Consider the following 25,359-nt stretch of genomic DNA (forward strand, 5'->3'; position numbering starts at 1 on the left):
CCCTCCATTCTCTTCAGGTTCTTCGTCCAGACCCCAATCCAGTGCAATGTTGAGCCATATTGGAATCTGAGGAAAAAAGAAATTGGCTTTAATGCAAGCAAACTCATCAATGATACTTTCAAAATCTAATTCCTTGTTCATTTCATTTTCCGTTGAGAAACTGCCATGTTTGAAAATTTCTCTTGACCAAGCGATGATCTTAAATAAACTTTAACTTAAGCTGAAATAAAATCATAGTAAATTGTTTGGGTATAAATATTTAAACTTAAATTAATGTTGTGAACTGTAATATACTTACTTTTTAATTTTTCAGCATTTTTCAACTACTTTAATGTACTAGAAAAAGATAACCATTTAAAAACTACAGGGGCAGCCAGATGGCTCAGTTGGTTAGAGCGCGAGCTCTTAACAACAAGGTTGCCGGTCCGATTCCCACATGGGCCAGGGAGCTGCGCCCTCCACAACTTGATTGAAGGACAACGACTGACGGATCCTGGAAAAACACACTGTTCCCCAATTTAAAAAAAATTGTTTTTAAATACAGGGAAACATGAATATGAGGGACACATTTTTTTCTTTTGCCTTAGACTCCAATATGGCTCAGCAGAGCACTCTTCTTTAAATTGTTGATATTTTGTTCACAGATTTTTTTGCATTCATTTTGATTTCTTAAAATATTATATTATTACTTGATTGTTGAATTTTTGTTGCCACCTTCAATTCTGCACCCAAGGCAAATGTCTCACTCACCCTAGTCCTGGCTCTGCCACACTCATAATCCTTTTTACATTCATCAACTTCCTTTCCTAGACTATGGGTGCCCTGAGGAGAAAGACATGGCTTATTTACCTTTGTATCTCTGTGTCCTACCCAATACCTAGCACAGAGGCTACCCATGGTGGGCTTCAACATTGTTTTGTCGAAGGTAGGAAGGAAAGAAGGAAAATAGCTAATGATAATGGCTAACATTCTAATGTTTTCTGAGTGCTTGTTGTGAACCAGGTAGTGGGTTAAACATTTTACTTATTTAATGTAATAACTCAATAATGAAAATAAAATTATACCCATTTTACACATGAAGACATTGAGGCACACAGAGGTGAGTGAATTGCAAAGCATGAGTGATTATGGCAGAACTTGGAACAGCTCTGCTTAGGTTCCTAAAACATTTCTTGCTTTGACTTCTCTCTTTCTGGCCATGGAAATGAGATGAGAATGAGGGAGGGGAAACACAGGGAGAAAAGAGATGAAGAAATAGATGGAGTAGAAGAACTGAATTGTCACACTTCCACCTCAGTTATCTGCTTGAGTTTTCCAACAACCCTAGGCATCATTAACTCCACTTTACAGATAAGAAATTGAGATGTAAGAAAGTGAAAGGGACATGTCAGGTCCCTTCTGTGGTTGGGGGGGGGGGGGGGCAGGGGCGGTACACTGCTAGATAGAATGAGCAGGTTGTCAGCAGACCAGCTGCCTTTCCAGGCAACCTCAAGGCAGCTTCCTCTGCAAACTTTCCTCGCTAAGTGCAGCCAGCACCTCCTCCTGATAGGGCAAATCTCCTTCATTCTGCCGCACCCAGAGGTGGGAGTTCCCTCACCAGGGACCGCAAGTGGAAGGAAGAGACTTGATAAGGGCCAAAGCTGATGTCATTAGCCTCACAAAACTGCTCCTGTGTCACTTCCTTCCACTGATCTGCTCCCCACCGCATTTCCTGCTTTATGATGGCGAGCCCCACTTAAAGCATACTGATGTAAAAAGTGAAACTCAGAACACCCAAAAGCAAATCTGAAATGGCCAAGAAACAAAAATAAGGTTGTGAGAAAACAAACGAAATTCATGGAACTCCCTGAGGGAGGAACAGGGAATTCAGGCATGTCCTGCTTTAATGATGGGAAGTTTCGGTCATGAATATGCATAGATGATTTCTGGAGAGAAGAACAGAAGTTCTAGGGAAGAAGGAAATGTATCTTTCATTGTATACTTTTTTATAGTGCTTGATTTTTTTTTAACCATGTGCCTATATAACTTTTTCAATTAAAGAAAACCATTTTATAAAGTGGCCTGGCATCAGTGGCAGGCTGCCGTCCATCACCACGCACTCTGCAGGGGTACATCTCCAGGTCCTGGAGCAGAGGGCAGGAAGCCCAAACAGCCCTTCCTCCTAGCAGAAAACAGCTCAGTGCATGAGACATTAGCGGGGTGGGTCCCACATCCTGCAGACTACAACGTGCCTTCAAATTAGGCAGTTAATCACTCTGAGGACTCAAAGTCACGTTTAAAGTCAGAGTCAGCTGAACTAAAACTTGGATGAGTCATTTGCTTCTGGAAAGTGGAGCACACAACACAGACTGATGCTCCTTCCTTGCGAAACTGGATACCACTCTCTCAAGAACTCCAGGATGGGGTTAGGGCTTATGCCTCCGTCCTGGGAAAGAACAGAGGCCGTGAGTCTAGCCTAGCCTATCACCCTCAGGTCAGGTTGGGTCCTGACGGTCACGACCAACCCCTGGGGGGCACAGAGCAGAGTTAGAGTAAAGGTAGAGCAAAGACCGTAGGGTCAGACCTATACAGGAGTGTCCAGTCCCCAGAGGGAAATGAGAGGCAGTATCCCACAATCTTCAACAGATAATGCCCTTATTCTGAGAAAGATAGCTGTTCAATAAGGCAAGAGACGAGAATGGTGGCAGGTGAAGCAATGGGTTTTAAAATGAGCCCTGAGTGTCTGTAAATGGGCTAAAATGGATGATCAAGGTAAACTCTGTAGAAAGTCTCTTTTTTAGGACTTTAAACCCCATAAAGTTTCCAGTGTGAAAGTAATGGAGCTGGGGGATTAGGGGTTACTTAGCTACTTGTAATGAGGGGAGATCGATGACCATGCCAAGAGTGGGTGGACGCTTCCTTTTCTACTCCTTTGGAAATGTCCCTCTTGCGGCGTCCTTCTGATCTCGTATAGCTCGGCGAGATCTTCTCCATGCTCCACTGGCCGTGTCTCTCCAGCCTCCATCACTGGAAAACCTCTGGCTTCCTGCTGAATAGCTCAATCCTACCATGGGGGTCCCAGATTAGAAAACAAGATTACTTCTCTTCACCCAACTGTTAATCCTCAAGTGGCTTCCCCTGCCTGGCCCAGTTCATGTCAGAACTGTCTTCTCACTCCTTTCCACCCACCCCTCTGCTTCCAGGTCTGATGGACTTAGAAATACAAACTCGTTTAAATATCAAAACAAAACAAAAAACAGCATTAGTGGTCCGAGTTTCATAGAAAATTTCCAACTTATCAGCTGTTCGCAGTCGACTGTGCTACTTCTCTATTATTGAGATAAGGACCCAAAGATTATGTCACAGAACCTTAGAGCTGGAGAGGACCGGGGAGCAGCCCGTGGCCTTGTGGGTATGATTCAGAGCATGGGTTTAGGAATTGAATTTACCTGAATTCTAATACCAGCCCTGCCTCTACTTGTTCCATGGTTCTCAAAATTCAGCGAGCACCAGAATCACCTCCAGGGCTTTTAAAAGCACAAATATCTGGGCCCCAGGACCCCAGACCTTTGGATTGTTTAGGTCTGGGATGGGACCCAAGAATCTACGTTTCTAACAAATTATTCAGCTGCTGCTGATGCTGCTGGCCCAGGAATGAATGCACTTTGAGCATCACTCTAGCTGTATTATCGGCCGCCTCCCAAGTATATCAGGGATAATAATTGTAGGTTATTTGCTGGAGCTGGGGTTTACCTGAGACCCGGCATTTGAAGCCCTTAGCATTGTTCGTGGCACACAGTACCCACTCCTGCTGTTAGATGGAGGAAAGGAGTCATTTGCCCAAACCCGCCCCGTCCATGAGAAGCAAACCTGGGACGGAGCTCTGACCTCCTCATTGCCCAGCCGCGTTTTCTCCTCCAGCGCCGCTGCCTCCGGCTCTGAGCTCTCCAGCAGCGCGGCCACTGAAAGTGCGGCTCCCTGCATAAGCTGCTCCCCGCCACTGGCAGCTCCGCTAATGCCTGTCGCCTTTGGGGTGGCTAGAGCCCTCCAATCTTTATGGCCGCTGAGAGCCTGGCGGCGGAGACTGCACCCCAGGGTGGGCTGAGATCTGGAGAAGCCGGGCTCCGAGCAGCGGCCGGCAGGTGTGGTGGAGGGGGCACGTGGGGCGAGAGGCCCTACGCCGCCTCCAGCCTCCAGGCGGCCCTGCCCGCGGGCGTGGCGCAGCTCGCGGCGGAGCCCGGGGGCACTGCGGGCGCCCGCCTGCACCTGGCCCTGGGCGGGGTCGGGAGGACGCGCCCCAGTCGCCGTGCAGGCCCCGCCCCGGCCCCGCCCCCCAGGACGTCCCGTCGGGAAACCCACGAGCTGCTTAGCGGCGCTGCTGCGGCTCTGCCTTGGCGCGACAGGTAAGCGGCAGAAGCAGCCCGCGACCCTCGCGGGCGCCCGCGACCCTCCCCCTGACTTGGAACCAGACTCTCCCGCTTCTCGGGACTTCCCTCAGTCGCGCTCGCTTCTGCCGAGTCCTTGCTCTCGTCCTCCTCGCTTCCTCCTCTTCCTCCTCACCACTTCCTCCCATCGTGAAATGAAGCAGGTGGGCCAGACTGGTCCTCATCCGTTGTGGTGGCCTCTAGCTCCTCCCTCGGCCGGACCCGTGCCCACCTTTGCGCCTTCCTTAAAGGATGGATGAAAGCAAAGCTCAGACCTCTGGGACTTGGAGAGGTGGCGTGGGAGAGGGACAAGCCCCAGCACTCCCTCCAGGGCTCTGCCACCGCTTCGCTTCACCCACCCAGGCCGCCGCATTCCTCGTGTGCCCGTCTGCCAGGTTGGGCCACCCCATGTGCCCCGCTACAGGAAATCTTTCACAGAGGTGCCCTCCCGCCAGTGCCACGTTGCTCCTGAGCAGAAGGGGCAAGCCAAGAGAAGCCTCGTGGTGGGGGTGGGTTTCGTGGTGGGGGTGGGTTTCGGAGTTGCTCTCTCCGGAGGTTTGGGCCTTTTGCAGGTGGGAGCTGTGTGGTCTTTGTGCGGAGGGAGTCTGATGGGTGTTCATGACTGTTACCAACTTCCCTATCCCCCGTCACTCGTTCCAAGCCCCAGGCTAACCGAAAGGAGAAGCAGTTTACTCCTCGCCAGAGCCAGTCCTTCCCAGACCCTGACCTCTGTGTGTGTGGTGGGGGGCAGGGGAGGGTCAGTTTGCCAGCAAAGCTTAGAACAGACCCTCTCCATTAGCCAACAACCCATTGCAACAGCCCCAAGAAGGGTTTTGATTCTGTGCTCTCAGTGCACCCCAGGCCCACGGAGGACACACCAGGGAACCTGGGACTCGGGCTCATTTTCCCAGAGGTGTGTGTACTGCCAAGGCCCTATTCTCCTCCCTGCCAGATGAGCTGTGTCCCTGTGCATCACAGGAAGGGTATAAAAGGATCAGACAGGCAAATCCATATGACGAATAATACACACTAAGGTGAAAGCTTTGACATATATTTTGGTTCAGGTTATCCAGCAGAAGCCAGTATCGTAGCAGGCACTTCCCTAGCTCCTGTTCCTCAACAATGCCATTTCCTGGAGGCATCCAACGGTAACACAAGAAAACCCCTTTCAGGGGCACCAGGGCAGAAAAGAGGGCAGGACTGTCCAAGGGAAGAGGTGGTCTGGAGCTGGCGGAACCACGAAGGATCTGGGCTGCCCAACATGGCCTCACCCTTGGTAATCACTGCCCACAGTTGGCAGGGCAGCTGACTCCCACCCACAGCAGCGTGCACGAACTCAGGCATGAAAGGGGAGGGAGGCCCCGATGTGTGTCAGATGCCCTCTGGGTCAGAGACATCTTAGCCCAAGTCCAGCTGGGAGAAGCCTGAACAGGAGATATGATCATTGGCTTGGTCCATGTACTCAGTGCCTGGAACAGCAGTCAGGAGTAGGAGGGGCCGCCCACCCTAGGCCAAAGGGCCTCTCCATGCTGGGAGGCAGTGAGTATAATGGAGGCAGGCCGCTGACTCAGCCCTGTTGCTAATTTAGCTGTCTAACCTTGGCCAAATCACATAAACACTCCCTGTGTGGGGAGCAAATGAGAAGGTGTATGTGAAAGGGCTTTGGCAAAGCCCTGAGCACCAGCCAAATGCAAGGCAACGTAGTGTCATGATGAAGACACTGGGCTTTGGAGAGACCTGGTCCTGAGTGTAAATCCTGCTTCTGCGACTTCCTAGCTGTGTGACCCTGGTCCAGTTACTTACCCTCCCGGTGCTTACGTTTCCTTCTGTGTAAAATGGGCAAGATTGCTGTTACTTGACTTGATATGGTAAGTAGTGATCAAAATGTTGGTGGTGGTGTCCTCAACCTCCTGTCTTCCACGGACGTGTTCCGACATCTCCAGCCCTAGGAAATGAAGCTGAGGACCAGAGTAGGTGTCTGTGGGCCGGGGGGCCAGTGAATGGCTGTGCCAAAGACTTGGGTGAACTCTGCTCTTCATATAGCCCTCTGCCCTCCTGGAAAGGCCGAAAATGTCCATTCTCGTTTGATGAGAATGAGAGTGAGGATTTGAATAAAAGAGAGGTCAAGTGCAGGGCAGTGACTGTCTCTGTTGAGCTCAATGCTGTAATTGTGCTGTGTAAAAGGCTTGCGTAGTGAACAAGCATGGGTTCAGTCTGGGGAGAAAAGGACTGTGGACAGAAGACTCGTGTGGCACCTGAGAGCCTGTGGGGTCAGGTTCTTGTCCTGTACTCTATGCAACCTGGTCCTGAGCCCTAGGTAGAGATTTGAAGGAAGGAGGAAACCTAATCCTCACCCTCAGCTCTGCATATAATAGAGAACAAAGAACGGACAGATGAGGGCAGTGGAATAGCATAACCAAATACCTCATGGCAGAGGGATACTACAGGGACTGGAAGGCTAGGTAGTTGGGTAGGGGAAAGCATTCCCATGGGAGAAGATTGGGGACCAGGATTTAAGGATTGGGAAGGAGAAAGAAAACAGGATCTAGGTGGCCTAGTGTCTAGACCTGTTAATTTTCCCTCCCTCGTAAAATCTAGTGGGGAAGTCCCACATGGGGAAACGTGGGTAATGAAATGTGGAAACAAATACACGTGGATACTGAGGACAGTAAAATGCACCTTAGTCTAAGAAGCTTCTTGGAGGAGAGGTTTCAAGTTAAGAAACTGAAAGAGAAAAGAAACCTGGCTTGCTTGGCAAGAGTATAAAGGAAAGGCCAGTGAGGGTGAGTAGCAAACAGGAAGCAGACTGCCCAGGCCATGTTTCTGCTCCAGTCAAATGGTGCTGGTGCTGGGCTAAAGAAAAATGGCTGTTCTGATTGTAAAAGGGAGAAGGAGGCCTGAAGCAAAGGAGGCTGGCAGGCAGCGTCTGCTTATCCTCCAGATGTTGGGCGATAAGGGCACTGTCTCAGAGGACGGTTTTGAGTAGAGAGGGAGAAGTGGATCCAGGAGGCAGGGAATGAATCAGCAGGAATTGAGAGAGGGTGTGGTGTGAACCTGACATTGAGAAGGGATTCAGAACCACACCCAGGAGTGGGCAGGGGCAGGGGTTCTTTCAAGGATTTTGATACTGTTGCAGCAATAGGGAAATTGGGAAGGCCAGCACAGACCCTAAGTTCAGGGTGTGGCAGGTTGAGTATCTGGGGGCCCTGAGTTCCGCCTACAGCCAGGAGCAGACTGGGGTGAGGAAAGAAAAACTTCAGTTCTGCCTTCTCTTGTCACTCCCACCCCAATCTCGAGACCAGCCCAAGCCTTTCGGAATACCCCTCCTCTTAACCCCTCGTGTCCTGCCCCCCACCCCCAACGGACAGATGATAAGACTCAATTCAAGTTCCCTTTTTCTTTGCCTTCTCACAAACCCAGCCTGACTGGGTTTTAGGGAATCCCACCTCATCCCCACCTGGGTTCCCCCTTCATCCCTAGATTCCTCAGTCACGAGGCTCAATTTGAGAAGAGTTGCTTATCCCTGTCCTACCTGGCAGGGCCTGGAAGGAACTCCAGTAGAAACCTGTGAACTGTTGAACTTCCTGTTTGATTATATATTATTTTGATTTTCAGGGACTTTTTTTTTTTTAAGATTTTATTTATTTTAAGTGTGTTTTTCCAGGACCCCTCAGCTCCAAGTCAAGTAGTTGTTTCAATCTAGTTGTGGAGGGTGCAGCTCAGTGGCCCACATGGGGATCGAACCAGCAACCTTGTTAAGAGCACCGTGCTCTAACCAACTGAGCTAACTGACGACCCTTCAGGGACTTTTACAAATTTGGAATGAATCACCAAATATTTACTGAGTGCCTGCTCTATGCCAAGCACTGTTCTAGGTATATAGCGTGAGTAAAGCTGGGTTGGTGTTTTTCAATTGACAATCTGTTTGGGTAACTTAAGTTTAAAATGTTATGCAAATATAAAATGAACCTAGATATGCTGGGGAAAGAACTTGATAGACTAGCTACAGAAATAACTTTCAGTGCATCTTTCTGGAAAAATAAGCCACAGCACTGCAGCTTTAATCTTGGGGAAAGCTCAAGTGTCTTAAAGGTGTAATTATAGAGAAAAGTGAAAACCTCTCAGCATTCTGTAATCAGAAAGGTCAGAGTTGGGAGGAGGGGTTTAGAGGGGATCATTTGCTACTTTGTTCACAGCATGAGAACAGAGGAAGTGAAATGAGTGCCCTATTTGATGGGGAGAAAGAAAGGGAGAATCATTTGGCCAAAACAGCTTCTTGGTCCCCTACCCCCACCAGTAGCTTGAAATTGACCTGTCCCCTCCCCAACATGATGTCCAGCTCCACACACCTGCGCCCTGGGTAAGTGGCGACAGTCATCTCTTTTCGAGGGGGGACAGTCATCTCTTTTGGAAGAAACCTGTAATTGAGCTTTAGTCTGACTAACTTGAGCAAACATCCCTGTGGCACGTTCTTACTTCCTGGCTGCCACGTCTCCCGGAGGTGAGTAACTCAGCTGATAAACAGAAAGAAACTTTGTTACAAAGAGGCCACCTGGCCAGCAAGGGTGTGTTCTGCGTGGCTGAACCTGGCTTTCACAAAAACTTTGTCCCAGACTTCCGGTTTCGGCATCTTGAAAGCATTTGTAGTCCTGAGTGGGGAGTGGGGGCAGGTGGGAGGGTGCCTAAGAGTGGAGTTGGGACACTCAGGAAAACAGCCCTGCTCCAGGCTCAGGAGAGCCAAAACCAGCTCCCCACTCCCAGGGAACGCACAAGGGGTAGGTCCGAGTGTGGGAACAGAGCAGTGGCCTGGGAGTTGGGAGACCAGCGTCTGCTCCTGTGTGACCACAGAGGTCACGTAAACACTCTGGCCTCACCTATAAAGTGAGGGTGTGGACCCCAGAAAGACCTAGTCACAGTGGCGTGTGTAACAGTGGAGTGTCACGGAACGCAAATGCTTGTTGGAGTAAGTGCATCCAGAACATTTAGCGAAGCCAGTGCCCCCTTGTCCCTTGAACCCCTCTTGCCCCGTCTCATTTAACGAGAGTTTAAGGAATACTTCCTACTTTGCTAGCGATACAAAAGGGAAAACAACCTGGCTTCTCTGATCCAGGATTCAGAGGTGTGAGAGAGAACCAACTCCTCTGACACGGGGAAGGCTGTCACTGGCCCAGAGTCCCAGAATAAACAGTGCGCCAAGGGGGCAAAACAAGGGAGAGGTGAATTCTGCTAGAGATCTAAGAAGGCGTCTTAGGGAGCTAGGATGTAAAATGGAGGGATGGGACTGTGTCATTGGCGTTCATATTTCTGTCACTGGACCAAAGCAAGACAGACATTTCACAACAAAATTTTATTCCCATTTAACATGGGACAGGGTATCACAAAAGCAGTTTTACAGTCTAATTACATCGGAGGTATGAATTCTGCAAACTTAGCAACAAAAAATCATTTGAAAATGTAATACCTTAAATTTCTTTTACCTTTATGAATTTTGAATAACAAATTTTTCAAGTTTGTATCAGGAAATGTTCATCATCTTTAATGGACCGAGATTTAAAATAAAATTATGTTCAAAATTCATTAAATTCAGTAAGGTAAAAGAAGTTTAACATTTTCAAATGATATTCTTTGTAAGTCTGTAGCATTTATATTTCTGAAGTTAATTAAAGCTTAAAACTGTATTAAAACTTTTGGTACACTGTATATAGGTATATATAACTGAAACGAAATTTTGACAAAACAATACCTATATTACATGTGACATACTTTGGTATTTTCTTTTTTGTTCTATTCTGATTTTTTAAAGAATTTTGTTTCATGCTGATATGCAGCCCTTTAAATTTATTTCACAATCCTATAGTGGGTTGCAATCAGTGCTTTGATAGACACTGAGCTGGGTGAAGCCTTAATTCACTTGGAACAGTGAGAGAAGGTGAACTTGCTTGCATACTGGCCTCATCTCAGTACTGAAACCAAGATGGGCCCGTGTGTTGCAATCCCAAGGGTGTCTGGAGGCAGAAGAGCTGGGTATGAACGCTCAGCAGCAACAGGAGGGGAATGAGTGGGTGAGGGCCATGCACACACGTGCCAGTGCACTTGATGGCCATCCTGTGGAGACCCAAAGGGGCGGGAGTTACACAAGACAATGGGGGAGGGGGGGCCTTGTGTAGCCCTCCCTACACTTGACAAAGTACTACATACAAGAGGGACTATTCCTTCTCCACAATTAGTGGAGGGGTGACCTCCCCGACCTTGTTGATAATCACATTTATAGGAATCATCTCCTACGCAGAGAGCAGGAATCCTAATCCCAGTCTTCTGGCTTCCATCAGATTATGTGTCTCTTCTAAGTGGCTTTTTCCTGTCACCTAAATGGTAAACAAGATAGAGCCTGAGTCTTTTACTGCCAAGGCTAATCACACGTGTCTCCTTTTATTTCAGGATGTGGTTAGTACCTTGAGGAACTGCAGGCTCCAGAGAAAGCCTTAGACTGCCAGGTTGGATTGAGAGAGCAGATCCCTGGGAAGGGCTCGATTTAACCCTAGGTCCATTTCTGCAAAGGAAATAAAAGGAAAAGGCAAACTCCACTTCGAGGGACCACAACGCAATGCCAGGACGAGGGAGTTGAAGTGCCCTGGGTGATTCTGAGAGAGGGGTTCAGGGAAACCTTCCTGGAGGAGGTGAGTCTTAAGCACTTGGCAGCAGCTGGTAACTAAGCTGTTCCCACACCTGTGGTTTCTAACTGCTCCCTCTTTCTTGCTGGAATGGGAAGGTAGACAAAAAGTATCAGATGCAGCCTGTAGGATGGTTCAACACTGTCATGGCAAACACTTCCCCATTCTGCGGGGCAGTTTGTGCTAAGCTGGGGCAGTTCCAGGATTTGTGACGTATCTCACTCAAGCAGACCTCCTTGTGTTGGCCCAGCAGAGCTCAACCCCTGGCACAGGAAACTGCCTCTACACTGAATCCCCATTTCCTCCTTGAAGCCTTCTTCAAGCCCACGGGAACTCTGTGTTTCTCAACTTGGCACTTACTGTCTGTGCTATTAGGTTTTAATTTTACTAATTTTTGAATAGGTAATATAGTCGGGTGCAAAGTGCAAAAGGGTATTCAGTGAAAGATCTTTTTCCTGCTCTTGTCCCCTCCCTAGACAGGTGCTACCTGGACCCATTGCTACCAGTTATTTTTCTCCAATTAGATTTTAAAATGCCATGGGGAAAGGAATTGTCTCCTACCTCTGTGTCCCACTGGAGTGGACTGTCCCACCCCGTCACCCAAGAGAGTTTTGCTAGCACCACATTCTCCCTCCCCCAAGTCCCTCTTAACTGGCCATCCAGCTGCCAATCAGGTCCGTCCCCTCCACCAGCTGTCATACTGTTCTTCCTGTAGTCTGGTCTCTCTCCCCCCTAATCCTTTATTGCTCCCCATACCTCAGGTCAATGGCAAGCTCCTTGGCATGATGATTGGGTTGCAGCGGCCTCTCCAGGCCCTTCGTCTGCTACTCCCATCAGACTTCATACTCCCACCAACCCAATCTACTTGCTGTTCTCTGATTGGCTGTGCTGTCTCCTGCCTCTAGGCCTCTGTCTGTGCTCACCTCTCGGGGCCAACTCCTGCTCGTGGGTCAGTGCTCAGCCCACGCTCCTCCTCCTGCAGGACCTCTTCACAAACGTCACTCTCCCTCACTTGCCGAGTTTTCTGCATCCTCTCCCTCAGCACACAAGTGTGCTTCTTGCCTCTCTCGTGCCCTCTTCTCACTGGGTGATCTCCATTTAAAATCTGACTTCCCAGTTGACTGTACACTCCTGGAAGGCTGGGCTTCCTCATCTCTGTATCCCCCCATCCGGCAGAGAACCTGATACACAGCAGATACCCAGTCAATACTGGCAGAATGAGCAAATCTCGTCTCCCATCTCCTAGACGACATCTAATACAAAACAGACACTCAAAGAGATTTCATTTTATTCGCTTTTTGGTGATGCTGCTAAGTCTGATATTATAAAAGAAAACTACCTGTCCCCCGGCCCAGAGTGACCCCTGCTCCCCCTTGAGATCATGAAGGCCACATATCCCCCAGATCCAAGGGACTCTGGGTACCAGGCTTCTCCACAGGCAAGAGCTTGCGTGTTTAAGGAATAGCATTAAATAGCTCACTTTTAAGCCAGCTATGCCACAGGGTAATGAGTGTGGCTTTGGCCAAGGACCAGGGGCTTGAGGATAATTGCTGGAAAGCTGAGCGAGGATTTAGTAATTATAATAATAGAAATAATGGATACCATTTATTGAAGGTTTAGTATGTACCAGCATTTTGCCAAGGATTTTACACACATTTTCTCTGATTTAATCTTCACCACAACTCTGTGAGTTAGGTATCGGTTACCCCCACTTTATAGATGAGGAAATTGAGGCTTAGGGAGATTAAGTAATTTGTCCAAGGGTCACACAGGCACTGATGATAAAAACTACTACTTTTTCAGAACTTACTGTATGTAAAGACTGCTAAGCTTTTCCCATGAATTATTTTCATTGAACTTATTAATCCTTATAACAACCCTAAGAAGTAGGTGCTACTATTACTGGAAGGGGCAGAACTGGGATTTGTGCCCAGGTCTATTGCCACCAACATCTGGTGCTTCACAAGGGAGCCTTATGCTTCCAGAGCTCGCCACAGGCAGTTTTGCAAACATTCATCCTCTGAGCCATGCTTGGGGGTGTAAGCCGACAAACGCCCAAGCTCGTCCTGCCTGGAAGGTGTTGTCATAGAATCTTAGACATTTTTAAATTAAATATGAGTAGATGTGGGAGAATATTTATAAAATGTGTGTAAGGTCTAAAGAATAACAGGCCCAAAAGCGGCTACCATCCGCTTTACTTTGCAACCCCCTGTACCTGAGCTGCCTTTCCTGCCTCTTCGGAAACTTTGGTTTCATCATGTTTAGTTTTCTGTGTAGCTTTACCACATACTCATTTTTGTGTTCATGAACAATATTTTGTATTCATTTCCGTTTTCGTAAACCGTGCATTGTTTCGTTTTACGTGTCTTACAATTTTCTATGAATGGAATCATACTATATGTATCCTTCGGCACCTTGCTTTTTTCACTCAGCATTATATCTGTGCTGTTGCGTGTACAAGTGGCTCATTCTTTGTCACTGCTGTAGAGCACCCCGTGGTGTGGGTATATTTCACACTGTGTTTATTCTACTGCTGCCGGACGTTTGGATTGCTGCTATTTATCCCATTTTAGTCAATGCTACTAGAAACATTCTGGTACGTGCCTCCTGGCTCACGTGTACTGGAATTTATCTGGAATATAAAACTAGGAGTGGAACTGGGGCACCATAGGGTGTGTGCGTTTTTAATTTTACTTGATAATGTCAAATTGTTTCCCAAAGTGGTTACGTCAATTAAATCTCTTCATTTCGAGTTTCAGTGTTCTGGTTATTCTAGATCCATTAATGTCAAAATGTTAGAGCTGGAGAGAAACACTGAGTCTAGTCTCCTTATTTTGTGGATGGAGGAAATTTAGGCGCGAAGTTAAGGGACTAGGCTAAGGTGATGTCACCATCGGCAATAGAGCCTGGACTCGAACCCCAAGCCCCCTGACTCCTCCCCACCCCGCCTTGGCTTATTTCTCTCCCTCACCCCTTCCCTTCTCAGGCTGAGGCCCCACGGTGTGGCCACCACGGCATCCCCATCTCTTCCCAGGCTCCGGCCCAGCCCCCGAGCTGACCTAGCCGGGTCCCCGCTGGCCCCAGAGGATGCGGCTCCTCCGCAGACGCCACATGCCCCTGCGCCTGGCCATGGTGGGCAGCGCCTTTGTGCTCTTCCTCTTCATCCTGCAGAGGGACGTAAGCAGCAGGGAGCAGGCCACTGAGAAACCATGGCTGAAGTCCTTGGTGAGCCAGAAGGATCACGTCCTGGACCTCATGCTGGGGGCCGTCAACAACCTTAAGGATTCAATCCCCAAGCTCCAGATCAGAGCTCCGGAGCCCCAGGAGACACTGGTCCCCCCAAAGCAGCCCTGCCTCCCCGGGTTCTATTCCCTAGCCGAGCTGAAGCCCTTCTGGGAACGGCCACCGCAGAACCCCAACAGCCCTGGGGCCGACGGGAAAGCGTTTCAGAAGAGCAAGTGGACCGCCCTGGAGACCCAGGAAAAGGACGAGGGCTACAAGAAGCACTGCTTCAATGCCTTTGCCAGTGACCGGATCTCCCTGCAGAGGGCCCTGGGCCCAGACACCCGACCCCCTGAGTAAGTAGCGCCCAGAGTCCTGGGGTGAGTCTAGGGCCCTGCCCAGGGTGTGGCTGGTAAGGCCGTGGCCACAGGCCAAGTGCCAGGTAAAGAGCTAATGGGGATTTTAGAACGTGGGCCAGCATTTCCTCTACACCCTCACTCCTTTTCCTGACCAATTGCCCTTATCCCAGGGTTAGGGTTCAAGAGTATTATGGTCAAGCCAGAGGCCTGGGGACACCTGTGAGAGTGAAACACAATTGTGAAGGTGACAAGATTAAAACAGAAGAAGAAAAAAATAAAAAAGAACTCAGGACCTGGGACCAGGACCTGGCACAGGGACGACTAAGAGGGGCTCATTCAGTGGCCTCGGCTTCTCCTGAGGCCGCCCCAGAAAGTGGGGGGCTTACTGCTGAGCTGCTGGCAAAGCGACTTTTCTTAACAGCGGCCCCGGGGGTCACGACTGTCCTCACACCTCCTGATGTCCTTCCTCCCATGAAGGCCCACGGGATGATGAATTCATTCCAACCTTTATCTGAAACTGTTTATACTTCCCATCCTGCGCAATGAACCAGCACTGAATCTTTGAGCTGTCAGCCACCTCACTCATACGTGGCCGCAGCTATGTTCACACTCTCCCAAGTCAAAGATGTTTGTGTCTTTCTCATTGAGACTTATCTTTCCCAACTCAAGAGTTAGACCCTTTTTAGCCTTTTGTCACATGGCAGCCTCAGCTTCATGATTTTTTAGGGTTGTGAGCCTGGCGTTCCTCAGACATGGACCGAGTATTGTAGTCCTAGCAGGTGGAGCCACTAGAAGCTGTTAGGAGCTCATAGCAGGGAAGAGCTTTGGGCCAGGAGGGCAGCCAGGGGAGGAAAATGGGGAGTCTCCTCTGCAGGGTCCATGAGAAATCTTTCTGACTAGCAGAGGGGATAAGAAAGGACGCCAGGCTGATTGATTTCTAGAGATCCAGGATTCACACATTCCCACCTCCACCCGCGATGGAGTGTCAAGAGGGTGGCAGGATGGCCAGGTGCTACAGCGTGGCTGGCGTGGATGAGGACAGAGAAAAGGTCACAGGAAATTTATTGCAATACTAGTGTCACATTACAGGGGATTCATGAAAAAATGGACTAGAGAAGAACTGTAAAGTGTAATGAGAAGAGTATGGAAATTGTAGTCACTTTTCTCAGATGTCAGATTTGCCCTTTATTACTTCCCCTCTGGGACCTCTAGATTGGATTACACTTTATGCAGTACACATATCGCTGAGGAAGAGAGAGAGCCAGCCATGGGAACTCCTAGAGCAGATGGAAGAAGGGAGGGGGGAGCCCCCAGCATCACAGCTGGGGCACCGAGCCAGCTCTAGGGGAGACTGGTTTGGGAATGGGTTGGCTAGGACCTGTGCCGAGGCTCAGAGTAGGAGGCAAATTAGCATAAGCCGGGAACAGGGAGCAGCTATCCCACCTGCACCAGACAACAGGCTGCTGGGTCCAAGGTGCAGAGGGTGGCTATGAGAACGTGCCCAGAGCCCTCCCCACCCCTGGAACTCCGACGGACCTGGAGAGCTGTATCTACGCTTTCATCCCTCCAGATGTGTCGACCAGAAGTTCCGGCGCTGTCCCCCACTGCCCACCACCAGCGTCATCATCGTTTTTCACAACGAGGCCTGGTCCACGCTGCTGCGAACAGTGTACAGCGTCCTGCACACCAGCCCTGCCGTCCTGCTGAAGGAGATCATCCTGGTGGACGACGCCAGCACTGAGGGTGAGGCTGCAGGAGGCCCTGAGGAGGGGCAGCGTCTCCCGGGCCTGGGATGGAGGGCAGGTTCTCTGCCTGCTGCCGGGCATCACGGCTCGTCATAAAACAGGGAGCAGGGAGAAGGCAGGTGAGGGGCGGGAAGATGGTAGACAGCAGGCAGGGAGACCACGTCTCTAGAGCCTGGCCTTCACACAAAGAGCTCCAAAAGCTGAGCAGTTCTGGCTTCTAAGACTCCCTTACAGCTGCCAAGCCCAACCCCAAGTCTCATGCTGCGAGAGGTGAGGACGGGGGGTGGGACAGGCCTTCCCTCTGCTTCTCACCTGCTAGACCACACTTCTTCTCCACTTCCAAAGCCCTCTCTGCTGTAGTGAGTCATAGCAAGTGAGGTTGCTCACCAAATGTCCACCCTCACCCTTTAAAGCGATTCCACAGGCATCTACCGCGTACCCGGTGTCTGGCACTGACCTAGACCTGGGGCTACCATGACAAATACCAAATGAGACAGATCTTGCCCTGGAAAAGCTAACAACCCTCATGGGTCAGATGGCCCTTACAACAGCAACCATAGCCGCGTGGCCCGTGACACATCCTTAATGGTTGTGAAAGGCTGTGGACTTGAGAGGCCAGGAATTCAAATCCCAGTTCTGCCCCTTCCTAACTGTGACCTTAGGGAACCTACTTAGCCTCTCTGAACCTCAGTTTCCTCTTCTGAAAAATGAAGACAATTGACTCCCTCACATGGTGGATCAGGGATCAGAGATGGGCGATAAATGAGATACTTCGTGTGACACGGAGTACTGGGCACGGAGTAAGAGCTCTATAGCTTTAGATTACGTTTACTCTTTGTATGGGAACCACGTGCTCTGGGAGTACGTGGCCAGAAGGTGTTATGTCTGCGTGGCCTGGCTGGGGCGGTCCACCGTGGAGGCCAGACTGGAGCTGGGCCTTACAACATGAGTGTCTAGGGGGAGAAGCGGCATTGAGGGCATTCCCAGAAGAGAGACAGGCACAGAGTCCTAGAGACACGGGTGTGTTTGTGAAAATGGGAGAGGTTTGATGTGGCTGAAGCTTAGGTTAGTTGTGGAAAACGACACTAAAAAGATGTTGAATTGGAATTCATGCCATGCCGAAAGTATTTATTGAGGGAAAAATGAGTCACTGAAGGTGTTTAAGCTGGAGAGGGACCTTTTCTCAGAAGGTTGGCAGTTTGGGGGAGGGCGATTATCAGGAAGAGAAACAGAGGACCCGAGTCTGAACAGGAGGGTCTTTTTTTTTTTCTTTTTTTTTCAGATTTTTTATTGGGGCAGGGGAACAGTGTGTACTTCCAGGACTTTTTTCCAAGTCAAGCTGTTGTCCTTTCAGTCTTAGTTGTGGAGGGCGCAGCTCAGCTCCAGGTCCAGTTGCCGTTGCTAGTTGCAGAGGGCGCAGCCCACCATCCCTTGCGGGAGTCGAACCGGCAACCTTGTGACTGAGCCCTCTCTCCAACCAACTGAGCCATTTGGGAGGCAGCTCAGCTCAAGGTGCCGTGTTCAATCTTAGTTGCAGGGGGCGGAGCCCACCATCCCTTGTGGGACTCGAGGAATTGAACCGGCAACCTTGTGGTTGAGAGCCCACTGGCCCATGTGGGAATCGAACCGGCAACCTTCGGAGTTAGGAGCACAGAGCTTTAACCTCCTGAGCCACCGGGCCGGCCCAAACAGGAGGTTCTTACAGTCAGCTGAGAGTGGGATGACAGGGCCAGAACTAGGAGAGGGGCTAGGGGAGAATCATCGCTGGGGGGAGTCTCCAGGAGTGTCTGGGGCTCTCCGAGGTTGGCCTCCAGGGCCCATGCTCCCGTATCAAGCACAGGAACGGACACCCCACTTCCCAGTGTACGCCCTGGGGCCACTCCAGTAGAGCCTCCTTCCTGCCTTCTAGATTAGGGGTGATGCTCAAAGGTGAACTAGGGCTGGGGAAGGCAGTGGAAGGAGGAGCTGAGTATGAGAACTGCTGAGTCCATTTCTTTGGGGAGCTCACCCTTCCCCAGGGAGTTCAGACACCTAGCAGCACTTACAAAGCAACGGCAAACAAGTATTGGGGATGTGGTGAGAGAGTGGGGACCAAGGAGGGTGAGGTGGGCCTTCTGGAAGGGGAGGGGCACAGAGCGTGGCGGGGATGGGAGGGGCTTGGGAGTAGCCTGTAGCAGTGGAATGATTGTCAGGAACAGGAGCCCGTGTACCAGCTGCCCTCCCTTCCTTTCAAACTGGGCTCTCTGGTAACCCTTCTCCCCCAGACCAATGCGGCCCATCCCTCAGACGCGTCTTCCCTTGAATCACATAGGGTGGGAGTTCTAAACTGTTTCTGTGTGTCACCCAGAATTTTGTGAGTCCATATGGTACCAGTTGGGCAACTCCTCTGACCAGGTTAGACAAGTGGCATAATGCCAGGCTGGCACAGGCAGCATCTAAAGGGCACAACAGCCTGTGTCTAGTAGGGTGCACTTGGCAGTGGGCCCCATAGCCCCGCCAAAGGACCTGCCCGCCCCAGCAGGCGTTCTTTCTGGTTGTCTTTCTCTTGTTGACTTGCTCTTAGGGCCAATTCCAGCCTCTCAGAATCACCTGCCTGAAAAACCTAAACCCGTCATTCTTATTTTTCTGGGTCCTGGCCTCCTTTGAGAATCTGTGCAAAGCTCTGCTTCTCTCCCTAGAATAGGGCAGAACTGCCACAAGGAGGTGTGTACACCCACGTTTTTGCACGTAATCCCCGGGAATTTGTGGACCCTAGGATAAACAGCCCTACCTTGAGGGCTTGCGGACTCTCGAGTGCTTTCAGCAATGCTCAGTTCAGTGGGGAAAAGGACACAACTTCGATCCATGGTCAGAAAGCTCTGCAGTCCACAGCGGGATAAAATTTCCCACACGGTTGACTGTTTGATCAGATTAACTGGCTCTCATTACACACACACAGACAAGGGCTATGTCTCTGCTGAAATACAATGTCCGTGCTTTCTGTCCGCGTATGCAGGCCCTTGGCAGTGCTCTGTGACCACAAGTATACAGACATTTGATGCCAGCCTGGGGGAAAGAGGCCCCGTAGCAGGCTGGGGAACTCTTGCTTACCTACCTCAAAGTCTGAACCCTGGGTACAGATTTCACTCCCGTGTGGCCAGGTCAGATGCCAGGCCCACTCCTGCCTAGTGTGGCACACTCCACAAGCTTCTAAAAACTGGCCCCCCAGGCCTGGGGGTCTGTCGTGCCCCAAACAGGCATCCCCTTGTCAAAAGCCCTGCCCTGCCCCTGGGGGAGACTGAGGAGGAGAGAAGCTAGGCCTCCCTCCTGTGGGAATGTGCTAGATGCACAGGAGGAAATCAGACACATGCCCAGGACCCCGAGAGTTGAGAAGTGAACAGAACCCTCCCGCAGTGAGTAAGCTCCTCATGGAAAGACGAGGAGTGAGGAGGTGGGTGGGCTGAGACGGTGGTGCTGTTGGAACGGAAAGTAGAGGGGTCAGCAGGTGCAGGGAGGACAGAAGGGGCGGGAAACACTGTGTGAAACCCAGCGGAGGTGACATTTGGGGAGCATTTTGGATTAGCTGGATATGTCACTGTTTATATACCACATTTGTGTATCCATTCATCTGTCCATGGACAGTGGGGTTGTTTCCACCTTGTGGCTACTGTGAAATAATGACACTATCAACACTGGTATACAAATATTTGTGTGAGTCCCTGCTTTCAATTCTTTTGAGTATATACCCAGAAGTAGAATTGCTGGACCACAGGGTAATTCTATGTTTAATTTTTTTGAGGAACAACCATACTGTTTGCATTTGTTTTTAAGCGCAATTTTAAACCACTGCAGTGCCATGATCTGTTTTATAGTTTGACAAGATAACTCTGCTGCTACGTCAAACATAGATTGGGAGGAGTGGCGTGGAGTAGAGGCCAGGCGACCCGGTAAGGCATTATCGCTGGGGGTGACACTGGGATGGAGAGAGAGAACTGGCAGTACTTGCTGAGGGACAAATTGTAAAGGATGACAAAAGGGAAGAATCCAGCACGACCCCTAGGTTGGAGCAGCTGGAAGGGTGCGGGGACTGTGTTCTGACGTGGGGCAGCCTGGGGGTGCAGCTTTGGAAGAGACCTTGAGTCCCGTTTTGGGCATGTTTGGTTTGTGGTTCTGTGAGACGTCCAAGGGAAGATGCCGAGGCCGGAAAGAGAGATGTCCCAGGATCTGCAGATAGATGAGGCTGAGTAAGGCGTGTGTGGGAGGTCACAGGAGCCTCGTGGACTCGTCGTGAGGAATGAAGCTGGGTTGGGGTGTTAAACCTAAATTAGGAGGCTGTTGTCTGGGGGACATAAGAGTACGGATATGCTTGTCCGTCTCCACACTTGGCTCTGCTATACCCAGCTCTGGGGCCTGTGTCCAGTGAGCCCAGGGGGGTGCCGGGAAGATTGTCAGGAGGGGCATAACTTAGGGGAGTTGTCTGACGCCCCTAGAAGGGCCTGCACTCACACTCAGAATCTCCAGGTCCAGCCTAGCCACCTGCGCCTGGATGGAAGGTGTGGGAGAAAGGCCTTGTAGAGCTCAGGCCCTCCTGAGGCTCAGAGCTCAGTGCTTCGCATTCTCTTACCACAAAACCCACTTCCTATGATGCTTTGCCCCTGAACTTCCTGTGAACACAGTTAAGCGAGTTCTCAGGGGAAAATCAGCTACACCGAGAAGGTGAGGCTCCTGGTTGGGGTTCCTTCCTCCTTCCTGTTAGAGCCAGCACTTGGGGCTATGGCTGGACTGTGAGTCTGGGAGCTCCCTGAAGGCAGGACCCAGACCAGGTCCCTCCCTGCGCGGGGTAGTGTCTGGCACCTGGGCAGTGAGTTAGCTGCTGTTTGCTAAGTGAGTGGTGGGCTGAAGAGGCCATGTGAGGCTCATTTGGACTCATGAACATTGGGGACGATACTCCCTATTTTATAGTGTTTAATCTTCATAGAGAAAGGGGACAGAAAAAAAGTCAACATGAAAACAAGTAACTCAGTGACTGGCACATAGTAGGTGCTCTAGTATTTGGATATTATGTGTGTGTGTGTGTGTTGTTGTGTGTGTGTGTGAGTGTGTGTGTGTGTGTGTGAGAGAGAGAGAGAGAGAGAGAGAGAGAGAGAGAGAGAGCAACCATCCACCCTGCCCCTGCACTGACTGCAGGCCCACAGTTTGCAAAGCACGGTGTTTGGAGCAAGGTCCAAGCACTGGGCTGATCTACAGCCCGAAAGAGAAAGAACACACTCATCTGTCACACCTGCCCTCCACCTCCTCTTCTGAAGCTACAGGCAACTCCATTCTGCACAATCAGGAACAGAACTGTGGCGTGGATAAACCAAAATAGCAGTTAAAACATCCAGTAAGATTTGTAATATGTTTCAAATGGATTGCCTCAGAATAGAGCTATTTTTAATGCCCTGAGGATTTCCCACTGAATAACAGTCATGCAGTCAACCCCCCCTCAGGAGGAACTGACAATCTCAGCAGAGATACCCCTCCCTTCAAAAAGATTTCCCCACCCCCACCCCCAAATTCAGTCTGGTGGCCCCTCCTGCAGACCCTCCAGTCCTGCACTGGCAGGTCACTGGTCACCTGTTCCCTGGGCAGCGGGCTCACCACGGCACCTGGCCTATAGCAGGCACTTTTAATTAAAAAGCTACTTGGCGTCTTTGCATCTTCCTAAAGAATTCCACACGCAGAGGAGGTAATAAAGAGGATTAGAGTAAGACTACTTGCTGCTGATGAGCAAGCAAAAAAAGAAAAATCACCATTTGTGTGTGTGCTACCTGGCAAGCTTACTCTGAAGAGCCTGGGAGATGGAATCAGACACGGAGAAACGACCGCCACCACCACCACCAGGGGTGGAAAGGAGAGGAGGCTGCAATCACAGCTCTGAAAGGCAGTGGCGGAGGGGGCAGAGGCCAAGGGAGGCATCTGATAGTCTTTGTTGGAAGTTTGTACTTGATTTGAGACCAAAGAAACACAAGCCTGAGGTCCCGTCTAGCACATTGGAGGAGGTACCTAGGTAAACAGGCACAGGAGCGACACTGCAGAGCCAGTGTCCTGGCAGGATGGGCTTGGGTGGCAGGGTGCTTGGCGACCGGCAGGCCTGCCTCCTTCCATCCCCTTCGGCATCCATGGAATTGCTCAGTGCAGTGTGTGTGTGTGTGGGGGGGGGGTCAAGGTTTGGGCCTGCCGGAGGCTGAGCGCGCCAGGGCTTGGTGCCTCCGGGGATGAGGTTGGAGGCAACGTGGTGAGCTGACCACCATGGCCTGGTCCCTTCCAGAGTACCTAAAGGAGCAGCTGGAGGAGTACGTGAAGCAGCTGCAGATCGTGAGGGTGGTGCGGCAGGAGGAACGGAAGGGCCTGATCACGGCCCGACTGCTGGGAGCCAGCGTGGCGCAGGCAGAGGTGCTCACTTTCCTGGATGCCCACTGTGAGTAGAAGAGTGCTGGCCCGGCACCCAGGAGGCCCGGATGTAGTCTGGGCCACCCCCCCACCCCACCCCGGCCCTGGCCCAATGAAAAGCTTTGACCACAGCATCACGAAGGCCCCTTCCTGCTCTGCTGCTCCAGGAGTGAAGGAGGCTTAGGACCAGCTCCAGCTTTTTCTAGCCCCTTCTCTGCCCAACCCCAGGAAAGTTTTATCAGGAGGCACACACAGCCCTAAATTGGTGACCCCGCAGTTGCTGGGCGTGTGCTGGAGTAGCAGACATTTCCCTCTCGCCCCTGATGTGTATGTACCTCATTCTGAACTCAGCCCCTCAGAGACACCGCCCGTTACCACTGGGAACTGGTTTGCGTGGAGCTTTCCTGTGGCCCCCTGGAGGCAGGAAGGCCTCTCTCTTGCCCCAAAGCAGAACACCTCTCACCATTGTCAGGGAAAAGAAAAAACAACTGTTCCCCGAAAGTGGTGCTATATGCTGGGGAAAGCCCTAGACGCGGGAGTCAGAAGACCTGCGTTTGTGCGCTGGCTCTGCCACTATCTGAACCTCAGTTCTCTCATTTGTAAGATGGGAATGAGGATACCAACCTGCCCAACAGAATTATTACTCTGAGGGCCAAATAAAGTCATATATACAGTTCACTGAAAATCTCTAAGGGTCAGACAAATGAAGGGGGTTATTATTCTACAGCTGGAGCCAAAGCTTGAGGTGAGATACCCCTGGGACAGGAGCTATCTGCTTTGGAAATCTACACTTGGGTGGGGAGGGCCAATTCGGGGGATAGGCTGGGAACCCAAAGACCCCCATCTAGAGCCTCCCCTGTGCTTTTGGATCATTTGAGTTGACCATGTTACTCCCCTGAGCCCTTCCTGTGGTTCTTGGGGCCCCCTATGCTCTCTCCAGCTGTGGAGCCTGCCTTGTGTTTCTCCGCCTCTGACTAGGAAGTGGATGGAGGGTTCTCTTATCCTGCTGGGTTTCCCTGCTGCCAGGGGGCTCAGCTGTGGACAGGACCCTGACAGCTGTGTCCTGGCCTGGGCCTGCAGGTGAGTGCTTCCATGGCTGGCTGGAGCCCCTCCTGGCCCGTGTCGCCGAGGACAGGACAGCGGTGGTGAGCCCGGACATCGTCACCATTGACCTGAACACTTTCGAGTTCTCCAAGCCTGTCCAGAGGGGCAGAGTCCACAGCCGTGGCAACTTCGACTGGAGCCTGACCTTCGGCTGGGAGACGATACCTCTCCATGAAAGGCAGAGGCGCAAGGATGAGACCTACCCCATCAAGTAAGGACCACAGCCTGCTGAGCCCCCAGCCCTCCCAGTTCTAGGGCCCCGCGTCATCTCCGGCCCACGTGTATTTATTAGGTGCTCTAGCAAGCACTTGACATACTTTATTTAATCCTCATCCTGTAGGATTAGCCTGTTTTACATACAGGTGAGAACACAGGTTCCTAGTAGAAACAAGTGGCCTCAGATCACACAGCTAGCCAATGGTGGAACCAGGACGCCCGTCCTGGCCTGACGGACCCAAAGCCCAGGCTCCTAACCATCGCACACACTGCTTGCCCTCATCCACCGCTTACTGGGTGCCACTTCATCGCCTGTATCTCTCCCTGCACATAGAAGGACATGACTGGTGCTTGCAGAGGTGTTGAGAGATACTGGGTACAGGCTCAGAGCCATTATAATAAGAGGGGGTGCCATTATCTTTGAAAAGACTGAGAACCTATTAAAAGAACATAGACAAGTGTTCTGCAGTTTGCAATATTTTCAGTAAAGGGCCAAATAGTAAATATTTCAGGTTTGCCAACTACATACAGTCGGTTGCATATTATTCCTTATTTGTGTTTCTTTTAAACAATCCTTAAAAAATGTAAAAACCATTCTTTGCTCCAGAGCCTTATAAAGCCAAGCCAGATTTGGCCCCCAGGCCATAGCTTGCCAACCCTGAACCATAGGGTGGATACATGAAAGTTACCCATGTTTACCTCCCACCTGGGGTTACCTTCCCCTTATACACCCACCCTCTCCTTCCTTCTCTAATTGCCTGTTGGTGTTAGTACTGAGACCACAAGTTTATTTTAACAGATGTCTCAGCCAAACTGAGCGGGGAGTGACTTTTAGAGTATGCTGTGGTTTGGAGTTAACTGCCACTGTTTTCCTATATGGGCCAGGAAACTTGAGGGTCAACTGAATATATATCAGCGATGGAGGGAAGCAGAGAATGGGGACACAGTGAGTAGAGATAAGAGGAAGGCTTGAAAGGAAGAGAGGGTTGGAGTTCCTCGCCCTCCACGTGCCCATATCTAAGACATGCTGCCCAGAGTCGCAGCAGAGGGGGCTCTGGTGGGTGCCCCGGGATGACTCCTGTGGACCCTAAACAGCCACCTGCTCTATCTCCATTGAGAGGAAGAGAAGCAACAGAAGGGGGGGCGGGAAAAGAGAAGGCAGGAGAGAGAAGAGAAATTGGAATTCCCTATTGACCGTCTGCTTGTTTCATAGATGTCTTTTGTTTGG

At 50.7% G+C, this 25,359-nt stretch overlaps 1 protein-coding gene and 1 long non-coding RNA gene across 4 annotated transcripts in view; one reads left to right on the top strand and one right to left on the bottom strand.

Moving 5' to 3' along the window:
* Positions 1 to 6,342, bottom strand: LOC109443781 (uncharacterized). Its single transcript, XR_012493965.1, has 3 exons — positions 6,207 to 6,342; positions 3,850 to 4,647; positions 1 to 3,043 (listed from the first exon to the last, which is right to left on the bottom strand). It is a non-coding gene; the product is annotated as an uncharacterized LOC109443781 (long non-coding RNA).
* The window catches only part of GALNT6 (polypeptide N-acetylgalactosaminyltransferase 6), a 29,842-nt gene continuing 8,773 nt past the window's right edge, over positions 4,291 to 25,359 (top strand). Inside the window, exons 1-6 of one of the 3 annotated variants that reach the window (XM_074325670.1) lie at positions 4,291 to 4,382; positions 10,842 to 11,080; positions 14,109 to 14,652; positions 16,226 to 16,398; positions 22,690 to 22,839; positions 23,892 to 24,126. In XM_074325670.1, the coding sequence (XP_074181771.1) occupies positions 14,162 to 14,652; positions 16,226 to 16,398; positions 22,690 to 22,839; positions 23,892 to 24,126 (1,049 nt within the window). In that variant the 5' untranslated portion in view covers positions 4,291 to 4,382; positions 10,842 to 11,080; positions 14,109 to 14,161. Of the gene's footprint in view, positions 4,383 to 10,841; positions 11,081 to 14,060; positions 14,653 to 16,225; positions 16,399 to 22,689; positions 22,840 to 23,891; positions 24,127 to 25,359 lie in introns of all 3 variants that reach the window. The other 2 variants (XM_019724542.2, XM_074325671.1) reach the window with 2 other exon arrangements.

Source organism: Rhinolophus sinicus, linkage group LG02, assembly GCF_036562045.2.
Source record: "Rhinolophus sinicus isolate RSC01 linkage group LG02, ASM3656204v1, whole genome shotgun sequence".
In the NCBI taxonomy this organism is placed as follows: domain Eukaryota; kingdom Metazoa; phylum Chordata; class Mammalia; order Chiroptera; family Rhinolophidae; genus Rhinolophus; species Rhinolophus sinicus.